Here is a 16650-nt window from a genome sequence, read left to right as displayed (position 1 = left end):
CCAGGCAGCCAGGCTGTGGTTCAATTAAACAGAAAGGAAGAAATGAAGCCGACTCTCAAGGAGGGGTGGGATTAAGGGTTCTGTTGAGGACCCACCATGAACTAACTACAGGGAGCACAAGGAAGTTCACAGAGGAGAAGGGATGAGATCAGCAGGGACGCTGTGTCTGGGAGGTGAGGGTGACTTTCACTAACCGAGGACGTAGGGCTCCGTGGAAGCCCCTCTCCCCTCTTCAGTGCTGCGGTGGGTTCTGTCAAGGTTGGAGAAGGACTGGGAAATTCTGACTAGGGATTGAAAGGTGGGCCTTGGGTCTGCAGCACAAGGGTCTCATTAATGTCCCTTCCTGTCCTTTGGCTTGACCAACTGTCCACTGTCCTTAGTGCCTCATTTCCCCCTGTCCCTACCTTGGACTCGTTGCACTCCCTACAGTCTCTCCCTGCCTGTGTCTCCTTCTCCTTTGCACCCCCCCCAGCCCAGGACCTCCCAGCTCTGTCATTCTGTCCTTTAACTAGTCTTCCGTCTCCGTTCCCAGCTGTTCCCTGACTCACTCTCTGTGACGGTGAGTGAGTCATCCCATCATCTCTGGCTGCACACGGGCCAGACCTGACCTCTGAACCCGAGCCAGGTGGCCGAGCGCTGGGACCGACAGGACCTCAGCTCCCACCTGAGCACGCGCACGGCCACTGCTCGCGGTGGCTTTATCACCCAACTTCTCTGAACCTCAGTTTCCTCATCCTAAAATGGTCGACTGATTAGAACAATTTCAACCCAGAAGAAGTTCCGGGCTATTGATTAAGAAAATGTAAGGATAGCACCAACCATGAGCGCAGCTTGAAAGGGGCTGATCCCTCTTCTTCTTAGCAGACCTGAAGGACCACTGAAGACCTAGCCCCGCTGTCTTTCTAGTTTCATCTCTAAACAGTCCCTTTATCTTCCTCTCCACCCTCGCTCTCTGGCCTCCACTCTGCGCCCATCCCCATCCAGGAACCCAGTTCCACCTAAATGCCAGTCTGTATTAAAATGCTCCTTGCTTTCAGAGGTCACCTCCCGGCCACTTGCTTCTTGCCATGTTGCAGTGTTTGTCTGTCCACCTGAGGGGCTCTTCCTTGCCCTTCTTTGCTCAGCTCGGGAAGGTAACTCTCAGTGAAGCTTCTCCTGACTCCCAAGGTCGCTGATGCTCCTCTGTCTCTCTCACAGGGCTTGTCATCTGAACTGTAATTGCCAGCTAATGTGATTATTTCCACCTGAGATTCTCAGGTCCTCGTGAGAGAGATTGAGTCCTGTTCAGCTCTGATTCCCTGTAAGAGTGCAGAGCTTGCCGCATTATGGGTAATGAGTAGACCACTCATTGCCAAATGAGGAATGGATGAAGAGAGTCCCTAGACCTGGAGTTCCCTACATGCATGAGGCTGGTCTGCTCAGGGCTGTGCAAAAGCATGTGAGCTTGTTTAGTGGAAAGAGGAAGCTACTCAAGGTGCCACTAGTACCAAGATGGTTTATTAAGAGGACTCTGGTGAAGACTATCCCAGATCTCCAAGGACACAAACTCCAACCCAGGCATCTGGGCTCGTGAAGGATGGTCCTGCTCCCAGCTTGCTCCCTCTGTTTCCTTTCAGAACACAGGTCTCCACTCTCACCTCCCCTTCCACTCTCACCTCCCCTGCCTCACCTTCCTGCTTCTGTTGTCTGAGAGTCACCGTCTGTTGATTCCAGACCTTTCTGTGCCTCCGTGGTTTCTTCATGTGGCTTTGCCTTACAGCAGCACTGATGCTGGCCCTGGCTGCACATCACCTTTCTGATTCACTCATCATCCAGTGCCACCAGGGCAGGGACACTTCTTGTTCATTCATATGTCACCCCTCTGAGAAGGTGCTTGATAATCACCTAGGATCTCAATATTGTAAATATCTGCAATCGCCCTTGGAATTTTCTTCCTCAGTGGTACAATTCTCAATTCTCTTGAGAAAAAAATGTGGTCCAGAGTCCACAGTACAGAAAGTGGGGCTTCCGAGTCTCCACCGTGCCCACCTCTTCAGTAAAGCCATGGTGGTGGAGTGGACGGCAGGCAGGCGTTGAAAACCACATAAAGCCTGTGGATGCACAGCTCATAAAACCATGAGCAAACAAGACTGATGTCACGCCCTCTCCTACCTCCACCCTCCAAGTCTCAGTAGTTAAAGACCCACTTGGAAAGGGACAGTACCCTGGCCACATCCGCAGCACATCCTCACTAGCTAACGTCTTTTGTGAGTGCTGTGGCACCTGCCACCTCCCTCCCCTTATTGAACGTGCCTTAGCGATGGTTGAGCTGGCTGCCAAGAGTCATTACTCTGGATGGGGTGGGTGGGGTGAGGGAGAGGGCTCTGCTCATGAGAGAAAAGTCCTCCAGGGTATCTGCCTGGTTTTGTTTCTCAAAGCAAATGTGCACTTACCTTTCACTCTCTCTTAGCAACTTCTTTGCACTAATGTGGAGAAAGAGGTGCCCTGCTCCTGCCTGTTTATCTAACACCTTCCTCTGGGACCCCACTGAACATCGCTATTGGTAGCAAGGTTTACCCTCATCAGCACACGCTTCTGTTATAGGTTTTGTCACCTTGCAGTTCAGCAGTTCACATGCGGCTCTCTCCATCCCACACCGATGACAGTACATCCCGGAGCCCCAGGACTCTGTTCGTGCACAGGGCCCTCAGCCCCTTGATGGGGTCTGGCGTGTGAAAAGAGGCTCAGTGGCAGCTACAGGGCAGGCTACAGGTTAGTGGGAAACAAACTTCCTGAGGTGCAGAGGGTCGGGTTTGGACTCTTGAGCCTTGACGTTTACTATTTCTATGACCTTGAGGAGTCCTTGAACTCTATTTCGCTCCTCTATGACCCTAGTGGCCAGCTGTTTACACTCAGATAATTTACCCAGCGTTTATACCCAGAAAATACGGCTGCACTGGTTTTAAAAACACGGAAGCACTTCCATATACTTTAACCCCCTGTGTGCCACCCTAACAGCCTGGGCCCGCCCCGGGATCGCCAGGCCTCCTTTTCACAGCAAAAAAAGGGTAAATGCACCCCAGGAGGTCTGCAGGCCTCCGCCTGGGCACCGAGGCTGGCTTCCCTTCTGGGTGGTCCATGCACTCCTGTCCTACCTGATGGGTACAGCAGTGACTGTCACCTCTGACTCTGCCAGTGTTGGAGTGACACCAAACGATATAGTCCACATGCAAACACCTCGCAAACTGTAAAGGGCTGTACACATATGTGTCCCCTCTGTAATTCCCTGGAGAGAAACTTTTCCTTAGAGCTCTGTTTAGTCAAAGGGTATGGAAGGATTTGGTGGGGACATTATGAGATGCTCATGAGCTAACTGAAGAGAACACACAAAAGTTCAGCTGGACCCCTGGCTGGTCAAAGGGAGCCTGTCCTCACCTTTAAAATGACTTGTGGGACTTCCTGCCGCAGCAGCCTGGGCTTCTCTTTGCAGCCCTGATCAGCACACACCATCGGCTGGGCACTCCAGGTCCAGCCCCAGGGCTCACAAGTAGAAGCGCATTTACTGCGCAGGGCACAATTGCAGTTGTCCCCCAGGATAGGACAGAGCAGTCTGGGGGTGAGGACAGGGGCAGGACAGTGGGCTCCCAGAGTGAGGGTTTTTTGCACGATCTGCTATTTATGGGAAATCGGATGTGCTAATGAACCCGAGATCCATCAGGGCTCTCTGGAAGCTGGATGGTCTCTGTCAACAGACCAATTAGCACACAATCGTCTTCCCTTTCTGAGGCTCTCTTTGAACATGGGGCCTGAGAGAACTGCACTTCCCTTGCCTCTCTGGGCCTCTTTGTAGTCTGCCAGAGCTCCCTGCCTTCTCTAGGAGAAAACTCTAGGATTCTCTTGACGGACCCCTCAGAAGCTCTGTGGCTTTCACCACACTGGGGACGACGTGAGGAGGGGGCTTCGCAGCTGTTCTGTTTACTCAGTCAGTGCTGGGCAGGACCTGCCAGGGAACCTTGGCCGGTTCCCTCTCTTCTTCCCATCCCCTTACTTTCCTGGGGAGGAGAGAGAGGGTCTTAGAGAGCGGCACAAAAAGAGCTAAGTCATTAGGATTTCCTGAAACCTGCCCAAGCCGTCCCCACCCGTGCAGCTCTGGCTCTGATGCTCCCCGACATCAGGAGATGAGTGTGAGGGTCAGGGTGAGGTCTCTTCCTCCTCCCCATCCACTTAACAAAGGAGAGCTCACACACCCTCGCAGTGACCTGCCTCATTGTCTTCCTGTGGAATCATGTCAGGGCCAGTTCCAGAATGACGAACAACATGGCGAGGGGAGCAGATGGACCCTGGGTGGGGAAAGGAGTGGGGTGGGGGGGGGGACGAGAGCCTTCCTATTGTGGCTGTCCTCTGGCCTGTCTCCCTCCTGGCATCACATCTGACCTTTACATAGGGCTTGTCAGCTCCCTCCCTGCCTAGACCTGGTTGGTGAGTGATGGGTTCCGGAGTGGGTGGGTGGGAAAGCCGAAACAAAACTTAGTGACATTTTGGTGACCAGCTTACTTGGAGGCAGAGACAGGCCAGTCTTCCCAATACCACACCCACCATCGTACCTCTGCTGTCCAGCCCACCCTATTCCAGGAAGGACAGGCTTCCCCAGAGTCGCTAGGCTACCTCTTGGCCATAGCTCTTCTTGTAGGAACTCTTACTCCATATGGAAAGAGAAGACTTGGCTTTGGAGTGAGTCAGGCTTCGTCTTCCCAGTCCAGTGTGACTACTAGCAGGTCCACACGGGAGACCCCAAACACGCTTCCACTTACCTAAGCTTTATACAGGCAATGACTTGGTCTTACTCATCTGTGGTTTCTTGATATTCCTTAAACATTTGTTAAATAAACAAATAAGTGAATGGAAGAATGAAAGAATGAGTCAGATGAATTGTAGCCCTGCTGGTGTGCAGCTGTGTGACCTTGGGTGCATTGTTTAACTCGTCTGGGTCTTGGTTTCCTGATCTGTAATACAAGGATACAGATCCTGACTTCACGTCAATACAATTTATTTTCCCCAAGTCAACATGCCGAGGAGCCGGCAGATCAGGATATACATTGGATGGACTGGTCTGTTTAGAATACTTGTTTTTTAGAGAGTGATGGCATCTTAAGTGGTTTCAGCCCACTTTACTTTCTGAGGCCCTTTGACCTGCTTTCTCAGGAGACAGAAAGGTATTGAGCTGGAGTCAGAGGCTCAAAAGTTAAAATCCTCCCTAGCCCTGTGGTCTCGGGAGCTGCAATTCTCTGAACCTGCGTCTCCTCTCTGGAGGGTGGCGGAGGGGAGATTTGTCCCCGTGAGCTCCTGCGAAGGTTCCGTGGAATGGAAGACTGCAGAGAGGCCGCCTGAGCTCCTGTCCTGGTCTGGGTCCTGCTCCTCATCCACGGGTCTGGCTGCCTCTCAGGCGCTGTCTGTGCTGCCCCTTGGTCTGGGACTGGAGTCACCTTTCTTTCTTCTCTCCCTCTCTCTCCCCTCCCCTGGCTGCTTGTCTTTCCAGAACCATGTTCGGCTCCCCCTCTCCATAAAGCCTTCTCGGCCTGCTGGAAGCTCCAAGGATCTCTCCTGTCTCTCTCCTGCTGTAGTTTTAGTCAGTGTAGGGCTGCTTCTCCCTCGGCCACTCCGTCCCATGGGCATTTTTAAAGTGCAAGCAAAGCCCGCTCTGGGATGTGCTTGCGGGTTGGCAGGCCCCAGGGTGACCAGCAGGGTGCTACACCTGTGCTGTGCACTTTTGAGTCCAGGTGCTGTAGATCTCGCTGCCCCATCTGTCCCCTCCCTTCCTGCCCACTTTCTACTCATCCTTAGGAACCAGCTCAGACGGAATTTCCTGGGCCACTTCCTGTTTTCCCTCTGTGCAGAGCTATACGTTCCTCAGGGCTCCTTCTGACACAGTCTTCGGCCACAACTTGGATTCTGTCAGTCACTCATATAAGTAGCCCCCACCCTCAGGACTCATTGTGTAACGGGTACATCTTTGTGTCCACCTGGCAAAGCCTAGAACACGTTCCTCTTACGTTCTCTGAGTCATTGAGTACCTACTGTGTGCCAGGCACCGAACTAGCTGCTGTCAACCACATGGTAAGAAAAATAATATGAGCTCATCTCTGTGGAGGTCATAGTGTGTGGGGCCCAGACATGAACCAGCCCCTCCCAGAAAAGGAGCTGAAACTGCAGCTCACGCAGCAGCCAAACAGAGGTGCCTGGAGCTCCAAGAGGAGGTCCGAGGTGTCGGGGTGCACTTCCTTGAAGAACTCCAGCGAGGTACTCCATGAATGTGTGATGAATTGTGTGGAACTGAACAGTGGCCGCTCAATAAATACTCGTTGATTGGTTGATTGATTGTTGGCCAAGACTTCAGGGATCCTGAGAAGAAAGGGCCTTGGGTCCCCATCATTCTTATGACATAATTATTTTAGTGCATTTAAAGCTCCCCATTTTTCATCTGATACTTTAAACATCAGGGAAAACTGATGGGCCAACTTGATAATATTTTAAAATGACTCTATGGTGTTTTGCAATATTACATGGCTATAAGAGTCTATGTATATTTAATGCACTTATTAAAATATGCAGCAAGCCCATGGCTGATTTCCTCTAAGGACATCTCGGTGTTGAGGTGGGACTTAAATGTTTAATACTAATAATAATACTCATATCTCATATTTCTCCAGTGCTTTCCATTCTTGGGATCCCTAAAGCCTGTGAGCCCCACATCAGGTGGCTGCAGCTGGGCTCCGCAGCAGGCTCACAGGGACCACATCTGGCCCCCACCTTCCTCTGGGGGAGAATAAGGGGTGACTCTGACTTACGGGTCACACCTCTTCTCCGGCTTCCTCAGCCCCCATTGCATTTCCTCTTCCCCAACACAGATTCCTTTTAGCTGTCTCTGGAAGGCTTCTCCTTAATGTGACACCGGGCCACCAGCTATACCTCAGAGACACTCTCTGTCTCGGGACAAGGAAGCAAAGTGACTGTGTTCCTTTGGTTGGACAGGGACAGGATGGGAGTCTCGATTGGATGACTGGAGAAGGAGAAGCTCCCTCCTGTTTCCTCAATCCGTATCCTGCCCCTTCCTTCTCTAGGTCACAGAGACCAGGACCGGTCCTCTGGGTTGCAGCAACTATGACAATCTGGACTCGGTCAGCTCTGTCCTGGTGCAGAGCCCAGAGAACAAAGTGCAGTTACTAGGTAAGCAGCTCCGGGACGGTTTTCGTACTGCTTACACCTGGTGGGAAACCCAGATCTCCAAAGAACTAGAAAAGGTCCTGCCTTCCCATTCGGTGAGGCCCTTCTTGCAACAAGAACTGGCACAAATTCGGGGACCCATATTTAATAACTTTCCATCATTCCTTTGAGAAGACTCCTGATGCCCTCCACCGAAGACCCACTGATCCCACCACTTACACCTAAATCCTCCCATCTCATATTCCTCCTCAAAATCCCTGACACCATCCTAGAAGGAGTGGCACTTCCACCCTTAGAAGCCTTGACCTAGTTCAGTGATCTGCTTTGTTACTCGGAAAGTCTCTCTGCTTTATCCTAAAGACTTGCAGAGGAATAACTGGTCTTTGCAGAGTCATTAGGAGGTCACCACCTTTAGCTCAAGTAAGAGATCTACAAACTTTGGGACCACTGGCTACTGCGACAGTGACCTGGGCATGGCTCCTGCTTTCTGTTATTAGTTGGTGGTCTTCCAAGGAGCTTCAAAGTCAGGAGGAGAGTTTGAGAGGAACTGGAGCCTTTTGACTGGAGACAGAAGGAGAACTGGGAAAGAAAAAGGCAAGGGAACCATGCTAGGTCTGAGGGCTGGAGATGAGGGGAGGCCGCACTCCCTGCCCTCCATTCCCCAGGCATCTTACGGGAAGAGCTATGCAAACTGAGTCAGGAAGAAAAGCTCATTTTTCTTAAGGCCTAACTGAATTGGTCTCTGTTTAAGATATTATTGTCTCAGCATTACAAAATCAATAGCCCTCACCCAGGATCTACGATTACAAATTCCAGGCAACCTGAGCCAGATGCGACCCAGTAATGCTTTAGGAATCCAGAAATACATAATAAAGAAGAGTAAAATGCAATTTTATTTAGGGCTACCTAGTACAATTAGCATCTGTCCTCCCCGTCCCTGCTGGGGCTGGGTGTGTGTCTGGAAATTAGTGATGAGTAAAGTTCAAAAAGTCTAGTGGTTCATTTGGAATCGTTGATGCCATTGAATTTTATAGCTATCACTCACACAGATGTTGCTCGGGGCACTTATTTTATAGCAATGGGAAATGAGAACATGCTAAGGAGGAGGAGGGTCCTGGGGGTGGAAGGAGAGGGTGTGTGGGGACCATGTTGTAGTGCCTTGATGGCACAGAGTCAGGAAAGGACTTCAGGAGCAGTTCTGAATAGGAAGCAGACCTCAAGCAAGAAGAACAACAAATGTCCACTGTGGCTGACAATTTTAAGTTAGAGTTTGAGATCTGCCAAGGCTGGGATAAACATTTTAGACAGTGTGATTTACTGCCAAGGTCAAGGTCAAGGTCAAGGGTGTGAAAATAGAGCTAGCATACTTTTGAGATAAAAGGAGCCCTTATATTCAGAAGTCCCCCAATCCCCCGCTCTCCTGGCATAAGGTCCCACAGGGTTCCTACTGCAGGAGCTTCCTGCAGATCTGACTTTGACCATGGCCCAGGCTGCATCCCAAGGCACAACCATCCTTCATTCTCCATTGGTAGGCTTCCAACAGCTACCCTGCCTGTGGCTTGAAGCCAACCAGGAGTATGTTCTGCTGCTGGTAAATTGACATCCATCATAGATGGGTAAAAACACTGAAGCTTGGAGAAATGTAGTGTTTAATAGCCAAGATTAGAGGAAGCCAGTTGGAAGAGATCTGAGAGCCATCCAGATCTATCAGTCCTGGCTGATCTGGGGGCACTGACCACCATCCTGTTTCCAAGTTTCCTTAAGAGTTCAATCATATTAGGATGGGGAAGCCATTCCCATGTGCGTGATATGGTGGGACAAGGACAGAGTCTGCCACCAAGCAAATTCTACCAGTTCTGTGACTTGGGAAGGCCATTGTCTTTGGGCTTGAATCACCTTATCTATAAAAACCATATAGTATAGGGACTGGGGATACAGTTCAGTTGGTAGAGTGCTCATCTAGTATACACAAGACCCTGGGTTCAATCCCCAACACCACACAAAACAAAAACAAATAAACAAACAAAAAACAGTATAGCTGGGTGCGGGGGTGTGCACCTGTCATGTCAGCTACTCGGGAGGCTGGAGTAGGAGGATCACAAATTTGAGGCCAGCCTGGGCAACTCAGTGAGGCCTGATCTCAAAATAAAAATAAATAAGTAAAAAGAACTGGGCTGGTAGCTCAGTGGAATGCCCCTGTGCTCAATTTCTAATACATTACTGAAATAAATAAAAACTGCAGTATGATGATCATGAGTGTTACTAGCAATCACACATAGAAGGTACTGGCATAGGTGATGAAGTTCACTGGCCACTGTTTCTAACCAGGGCAGCCTCCTTAGTCATCAGGGCTGGGATGGGACACCCAGGAGAGTCAGATCCAGGAAGGCCCTAGCAGCCTACTGCAACCTCAGTTAAGCTAGAAATAGGATGGCTGCCAGAGGCAGAGCCGGCCCTTCAAGCCTCGACTCCTCCCCCATGAGAGCTGTAACATCTTCCTGTTTTCCATTCTAGAAATGCTGATACGTAGCCAACAAGCTTGTTCTTGCAATATGCACAGTCTCAATTTGGCTGGTGTGAGGGGTCAAGTTAACTGTTGAGCTTTGGTGCTCCTTGTCCACATTTTCAGTTCACTGGAGCAGGGATACCCCTCTCTCCCAAACGGCATAGTGGGATCAGGCCCAGGAGGGACCATTCTTGAGCCCAGGACTCACAAGTCAGCGGAACTCCAGCTCAGGTTCCTGCAGATCGGGGAAACTGAGTCCCCCTGATTCTGCCCAGTGATTCCTGGACACACCCCTTCCCCAGGCCTGCAGGTGCTGCTGCCCGAGTACCTGCGTGAGCGTTTTGTGGCTGCGGCCCTGAGCTACATCACGTGCAGCTCTGAGGGGGAGCTGGTCTGCAAGGAGAGTGACTGCTGGTGCAAGTGCAGCCCCACTTTCCCAGAATGCAACTGTCCGGACGCCGATATCCAGGCCATGGAGGACAGCTTGCTGCAGATCCAGGACGCCTGGGCCACTCACAACCGGCAGTTTGAGGAGTCAGGTGAGCGGCCAGCTAGCCCAGAATCCCTCCCTGCCAAAGAGGGGCTGACTGTGAAGTGCAATGGCAAGAACACGGTGGGTTTGGTTTGGAACCCAACTCGGTCACTATCTCCGTGGCTTTAAGCAGGTAGGATCAGAACCCAGAGTCTCAGAAGCTTGAGTTTTTCTTTATGTAAGTAGATATAATCCCGACCCAAGAAGAATGTTTTAAAGACTTAACAAGCTATGATAAATATCACCGAGGACAGAGCTTGTGGGTCTTGTTTGCTACTGATCCTGCAGTTCCTAGAACAGAGCCTACACATAAGGGGCACAAGAAATACTTGCTGAATAAACCCAGGGTGTAGACTGGCTCCAGGTGGCACCCGTGGAAGCGGGTGGTTGCTTGTTGTGTTATAACTGATATCAATGTCACCTGGATTCTAAGGAATAGGTTTTGCACCTTTACCTTATTATTGACCAGCTTGAAGACCGTGGGTTGGCTGGATGCCCCTTCTCATGCTCCAGTTTCCCCGTCTGTGAAAGAGTGAGGTGGTGTGAATCACCTGAGGCAAGTAGCTAAGAAGAACACCACAGCACGTAGCCCATGCTTTGGGCAACGATGGTGGGCTATATTCCAGAACATCATTTCAGACCTTCACTCCTGGGAGTTACTCTCAGGAGTATACGAGAGTGTCAGGCCTCCGCCAGGGAACCTGATGGTTACAGGCATCAAGTAAAAGCAGAGCCCAGGAGAGAGACCTGAGCATGAGTTCAGAAACACCGTGAGCCAGAGAGCTCTGAGGAGGGCACGGGTAGGAGCAGGGAACCCGAGCCCCAAAGCACAGGGCTTCCAGATGAGCCACAGGAAAGAAGGGCCATCTGACCGGGAGGCAGAGAGAAGGGTGTGCAAGGAGAGCCTGTTGGCAGGGACTGAAAGATCTCCAAGATTTCTGAGTCGAGCACGGCACTGTCCTTGGCCTGCCTGTGGCACGCTCCCCGCGTCCATCAGGACGTCCCCATGTTATTGAAGATCAGCCTGAGATGGTACTGCAGATACTCACAGGGAGGTGTCAAGGGGGAAAGAGATGCAGCCCAAAGCCATGACCAAGAGCAGGACCTCTGGCCCTCCAGGTGGTGGCAGAGATCTGTTTTGAAATTCAGAAAGGGGTAGGAAGGATTGAAAACTCCTGAAGCCATGTTTTGTGGTGTGTTCATTGTTTATCAATAAAGCTATAATTAGTAAAATGGCAAAAGAACCCAGGACATGGACGTGAGCCTCCTTCTTCATGCACTGATCCGCAGGGGTCCCTGGTCTGGGAGCACCGCTGCCCCCCAGCCCTCGGCACAGCCGGGCCTCCGTCAGCTCCTGTTTTCTCACCCACAGAAGAGTTCCAGGCCCTGCTGAAAAGGCTGCCCGATGACCGGTTCCTGAACTCCACAGCCATCTCCCAGTTCTGGGCCATGGACACTGGCCTCCAGCACCGCTACCAGCAGCTGGGAGGCAGCTTGAAAGTGCTGTTCAAGAAGACCCATCGGATCGTCCGCCGCCTCTTCAACCTCTGCAAGCGCTGCCACCGGCAGCCTCGCTTCCGCCTTCCCAAGGAGAGGTGAGCCCCCTGCAATAGCCCACAAGGACAGGGAGGACCCGTGTCCAGCAGGGAAGGTCAGGGAGTGAGACTCACACAGCCATTTGATTCCCATGACCATGACCTTCTCACAAGGGCAGTTCCCAATGGTGAGTGGTGTCTGAAGTGAAAGAGAAAGAGACTAATTTTACTTGTATCTAAATTATAGTAGATTCAAATACTGTTCTAATAGTACTCTCTCATTTCTCACTCATTTCCATTTTAACCAGTCTTTTAAGCAAGAGAGGGGTGGAGTTAAAGCTCATACACCAAATGCATAGGATAAAAAAGACTCATTGGGTTGTCCAAACAATGGACTGCTTTGGTCACAGGAAGAAGGAATTCCAAGTCCCAGGCCCTCGAAGACGCAGCGGACCATGTTGTCACCCGCATCCATCACCTACCCATCCATGCCATCATTCAAAGGCTCTTATTAACTTCATATTCCGTGGCCGACTATTTAGCTGCAGGGGATATTATTGAGTAGGAAAGGTTTAACAAATACACAGAAACATAAAAAATTATAACTAGGTGGCAGCCACTTATATTGTCTGTGGCAGAACATAAATCAAAGGGATGGTCTCTAAGAGGCACAGACCAGAGAGGGAAGACTTCTTGGAGAAGGGCGTGTTGGGCAGATTGAGCAGGAAGAGAGAGAGACCGTCTGGTTCACACGGGGGAGACAGCACTCTAGAGGGGGAGCCTGGCTACAGCAGTCCAGGGGTTGGGCTCTACCTGAAGCGCACAGGTGAGTGGAGAGGACGGGTCAGCAGGATTTTTGAGAGGGTTCATTTGTTTTCAACAACTAAGCACAAATGGCTCCCACCTCCCAGAAACCATCTTGATCTCGGAGAAGACGCTGGTCACTCACACGGTGCCCCGGTCTCCCTGTGTTTGCAGGAGGGACGTGGCCTAGAAGCCAGGAAACAACCACAAACACAATAATTCTGGACACTGAGAATGACCATAGGTTGAATGAAAAAAAAGGTTGGTCCCTTCGAATAGGATGTCAGGAAAGACCTCTCTGGGGACGTAGCAGAACTTCAGGAGAGCCAGTCGTAGGACATTCCCAGTCCTGGTGAAGAGGGACTGCGGCCGAGCCGATAGAAAGGAGAGAACTCTTGAAGTGGGGATGAAGTCAGCAAGGAATTGTTGGAGTATTTGGAGCGTCTTCTAATGTAGAAGACTGAAAACCAAAATTTGATACTAAAGATGCTGGAGATCTTCCATTTTTGAAAAAAAAGAATGAGGCTCTCGTACGGCTGCTCGTAGTCTGGTGTCAGATATTTCTGGGCTGATCCATCAGAGGCAGCTCTTGGCTTTACTCAGTGGGTCCAGAGGGGAGCAGCAGGGTGCCCACCTCTCAGAGAACTTGGGGTGTTGTCTTCAGGAGAACCTCCTGCTCTGAGGGATGTTGGTGGCGTGAAGCTTCTTTTGACTCTGGCTTCATTTTTCTCTCTCCTCCCCAAGGTCCTTGTCCTACTGGTGGAACCGAGTCCAGTCCCTCCTCTACTGCGGAGAAAGCACCCTCCCTGGCACCTTCCTGGAACAGAGCCACAGCTGCACCTGCCCCTATGACCAATCTTCCTGCCAGGGCCCCATCCCCTGTGCCTTGGGTGAAGGGCCCGCCTGTGCCCGCTGCGCTCCAGACAACAGCACACGCTGTGGGAGCTGCAACCCCGGCTACGTGCTGGCCCAGGGGCTGTGCCGGCCAGAGGTGGCCGAGTCCCTGGAGAACTTTCTTGGGCTGGAGACGGACCTGCAGGACCTGGAGCTGAAGTACCTGCTGCAGAAGCGGGACAGCCGCATCGAGGTCCACTCCATCTTCATCAGCAACGACATGCGTCTGGGCAGCTGGTTCGACCCTTCGTGGAGGAAGCGCATGCTGCTCACCCTGAAGAGCAACAAGTATAAGCCTGGGCTAGTGCACGTGATGTTGGCCTTGTCCTTGCAGATCTGCCTCACCAAGAACAGCACCCTGGAGCCTGTCATGGCCATCTACGTCAACCCCTTTGGGGGCAGCCACTCTGAGAGCTGGTTCATGCCCGTGAATGAGGGCAACTTCCCCGATTGGGAAAGGACTAACGTGGATGCAGCTGCCCAGTGCCAAAACTGGACTATCACCTTGGGGAACAGGTGGAAGACCTTCTTTGAGACAGTCCATGTTTACCTGCGGAGCCGAATCAAGTCCCTAGATGACAGCTCCAATGAGACAATCTACTATGAGCCGCTAGAGATGACGGACCCCTCGAAGAATTTGGGCTACATGAAAATCAATACTTTGCAGGTCTTTGGCTACAGCCTGCCCTTTGACCCAGATGCCATCCGGGACTTGATCCTCCAGTTGGACTACCCATACACTCAAGGTTCCCAGGACTCTGCGCTCTTGCAGCTGATTGAGCTCAGGGACCGGGTGAACCAGCTTTCCCCACCTGGCAAAGTCCGGCTCGACCTTTTCTCCTGCCTGCTCAGGCATCGGCTCAAGCTGGCCAACAATGAGGTGGGCAGGATCCAGTCCTCCCTGAGGGCTTTCAATTCAAAGCTGCCAAATCCTGTGGAGTATGAGACGGGCAAACTCTGTAGCTAACTGGGGGGGACCTCCTCCAGTGCCAGGCAGGGAGAGGATCCCCAAATCCAGGGTACAGAGAGAATCCAAGCCCCTGCCTTAGTGCCAACAGGAGACGTTCAGCACCCAGGACCTGGGACCCTGAAGCTGGGGTTAAGCAGGCCAGAGAGAAACGGCCTCTGCACCTGTGCACAGATGCACGTGCCCTGGAGCTCGTGCACGCGCACACACACACCCCCACACACACTCACACTCACACACCCTCACTGGGAGGCTGCAGCTCAGTGGCCTGGAACCTGCAGCCGGTGCTTTCTCAGATGAATGCAGTTGGAGGAGAGGAGCCAAAGAGGTGGAGAAGAGCCAGCCCATCATGCAACCAACAGAAACCCTTCAAGTGATTCTTGTCACTCGGGAAAGCCAGAGGGGACAAAAATGGGTGGGGAGGGAGTTCTTCCTCCCCTCTGCGGAGTCACTTTTGTATTCTTTTTAACCAAATTTCTTAAAATGTCGTTCCTGTGGCTGCCTACGTTGGTTCCTCATTTTTGTACACTGCCTCCTCTGTCCCCTCCGGCCCGAGCTCACTGCTCTTGGAGTCGCTTCCTTAGGAGGCCCGGAGGTGCAACCAGCAGGGGAACCCAGGCCCCGGGGCGGGCGGTGCCTCCAGGCTCAGCCCCTCCACCCCTCCCTCCAGAGCCTCCCTCCAAGCCGAGTCCCAGGCTCCCCTCGTGGCCCCTCCGGAGCTCCTCTTCCCTCGGCACCTGTTCTGTCCAAGACAGCAGCTCCATCAAGACAGAGACAATGTATAGGGAAATGTTTTTTTTTTTAAAAAAACAAACAAAAAAAAATATTTATTTTGTGATTGTTTTCCTTGTCAATCTGCTCTAGCCACCTGAACATCTGAGTAAAAAGTTACTTGATTTAATACATTTTTTAAAAGGCCTTTTTTAGGGGGAAAATGAGAGAAATAAGAGAAAGAAAGAGCGTAGTTCCTTGGGTCGCCTGGATGTTTTGTAACTGCTATGTGTGAGACACCGGTGTCCATGATGGGGGCTGTTGCTGTGTGGAGGCTGGTTGATCAGTATGCACACAAGTCAGGGTATGCCTGTGGTGACTGGGGATGAGGGGTATGTGTGGACGGACAGACAGACAGATTAAATGAGAGGTGAGGCGGAATGCTCCAAGAGAGTTCTCTGACTGCACCCATCCTCTCCTCTCCCACCTCCCCCAAATGCGAGGATGGAGACAGGTCCTATGACCGGGGATTCCCCTATTGTGACAAGAATTTGAAAGTCCTTGCTACAAAGGAATTTCAGCCTCCGTTCTGGGCAACTGCTGGAAGGGGGCTGCTCCTTGTTGCTGTGGTGGTGGGCTTCGGAAGCATTCCTCAAAGTCCCGCTGTCTGGGGTAAATTAGGAAAGGTGCAAATGTGGCATTGGTTGCCCAGCCTAAAAAGGAGCTCTGACACCAGCCAGAATGGTGCACCCTTGTCCCCTTAGAGCCTTCTGCCACTGGGAAGGGTCGCTTCGCAGCATATCATTTGATAGGGAACCACTTCTCTGTGCTCCACATGTTCCGAGTATAACGCGTAGGCATGACAACCCTGGTTTTATTCAGAAGGAAGTCGCCACATAAATACTAAGTAGTCTATTCCCTAACTGTGGTGCATCTTGGTTGGTAGAAAATAGGAGACAATGAGAAGATGGTCATGTCTTATCTGCCCAAGAGTCTTCTGTGCTTATTTGTTGCACACAGAGGAATTTGATATTGCATTTAATCATCGAACCATCTTTCAACCTACAAGAATCTGAAATCCTTGGTAAATAAGCAGCCTGGGGTATTTCAATACAGCTCCTCTGAAGGCTTGCAGGATAGAATCCAGAGTGATGGGATGAGGGAAGGGTGAACACAGCCATTGGCTAGTGCAGTTCAAGTCCTTTCTTGCTTTGTGAGTTTATCATACCAAGCTCCTTGCCTGTGACTAGCAGATGACGTCTTCATCAATGGGAGTGTTGAGGGTTACCAGAGGAGGGTGATTTGGGTGGGAAGCTTGTTGCAATCAATGGTAGAAAGGCTTTGATCCCTTCCAGTGTTGGGATTTGAGAGGTTTAGGGCAGACACTGGTGTCTGATTTTAGCAGTTCAAAACATCACATCTAACGCTGTAGGAGTGGGTGGACAGAAACTCGCTCATGAATTAAAGGCACACTTTTTCACATGGCAAATAGTCAACTGCC

General features: G+C 51.3%; 1 protein-coding gene across 1 annotated transcript in view; it reads left to right on the top strand.

Annotated features, from left to right (window-relative positions):
* Positions 1–14650, top strand: part of Brinp2 (BMP/retinoic acid inducible neural specific 2) — a 43450-nt gene extending 28800 nt beyond the window's left edge. The window contains exons 4-7 of the mRNA XM_026388496.2: positions 7098–7203; positions 10009–10245; positions 11611–11833; positions 13322–14650. Coding sequence (XP_026244281.1) covers positions 7098–7203; positions 10009–10245; positions 11611–11833; positions 13322–14438 — 1683 coding nt within the window. The 3' untranslated portion in view covers positions 14439–14650. The remainder of the gene's footprint in view (positions 1–7097; positions 7204–10008; positions 10246–11610; positions 11834–13321) is intronic.
* Positions 14651–16650: the final 2000 nt, after the last annotated feature.

This window comes from Urocitellus parryii, chromosome 9 (assembly GCF_045843805.1).
Source record: "Urocitellus parryii isolate mUroPar1 chromosome 9, mUroPar1.hap1, whole genome shotgun sequence".
Taxonomy (NCBI): Eukaryota; Metazoa; Chordata; class Mammalia; order Rodentia; family Sciuridae; genus Urocitellus; species Urocitellus parryii.
Note: the sequence above shows the minus strand (reverse complement) of the source record. Positions and strands in the feature narration are given on the sequence as shown.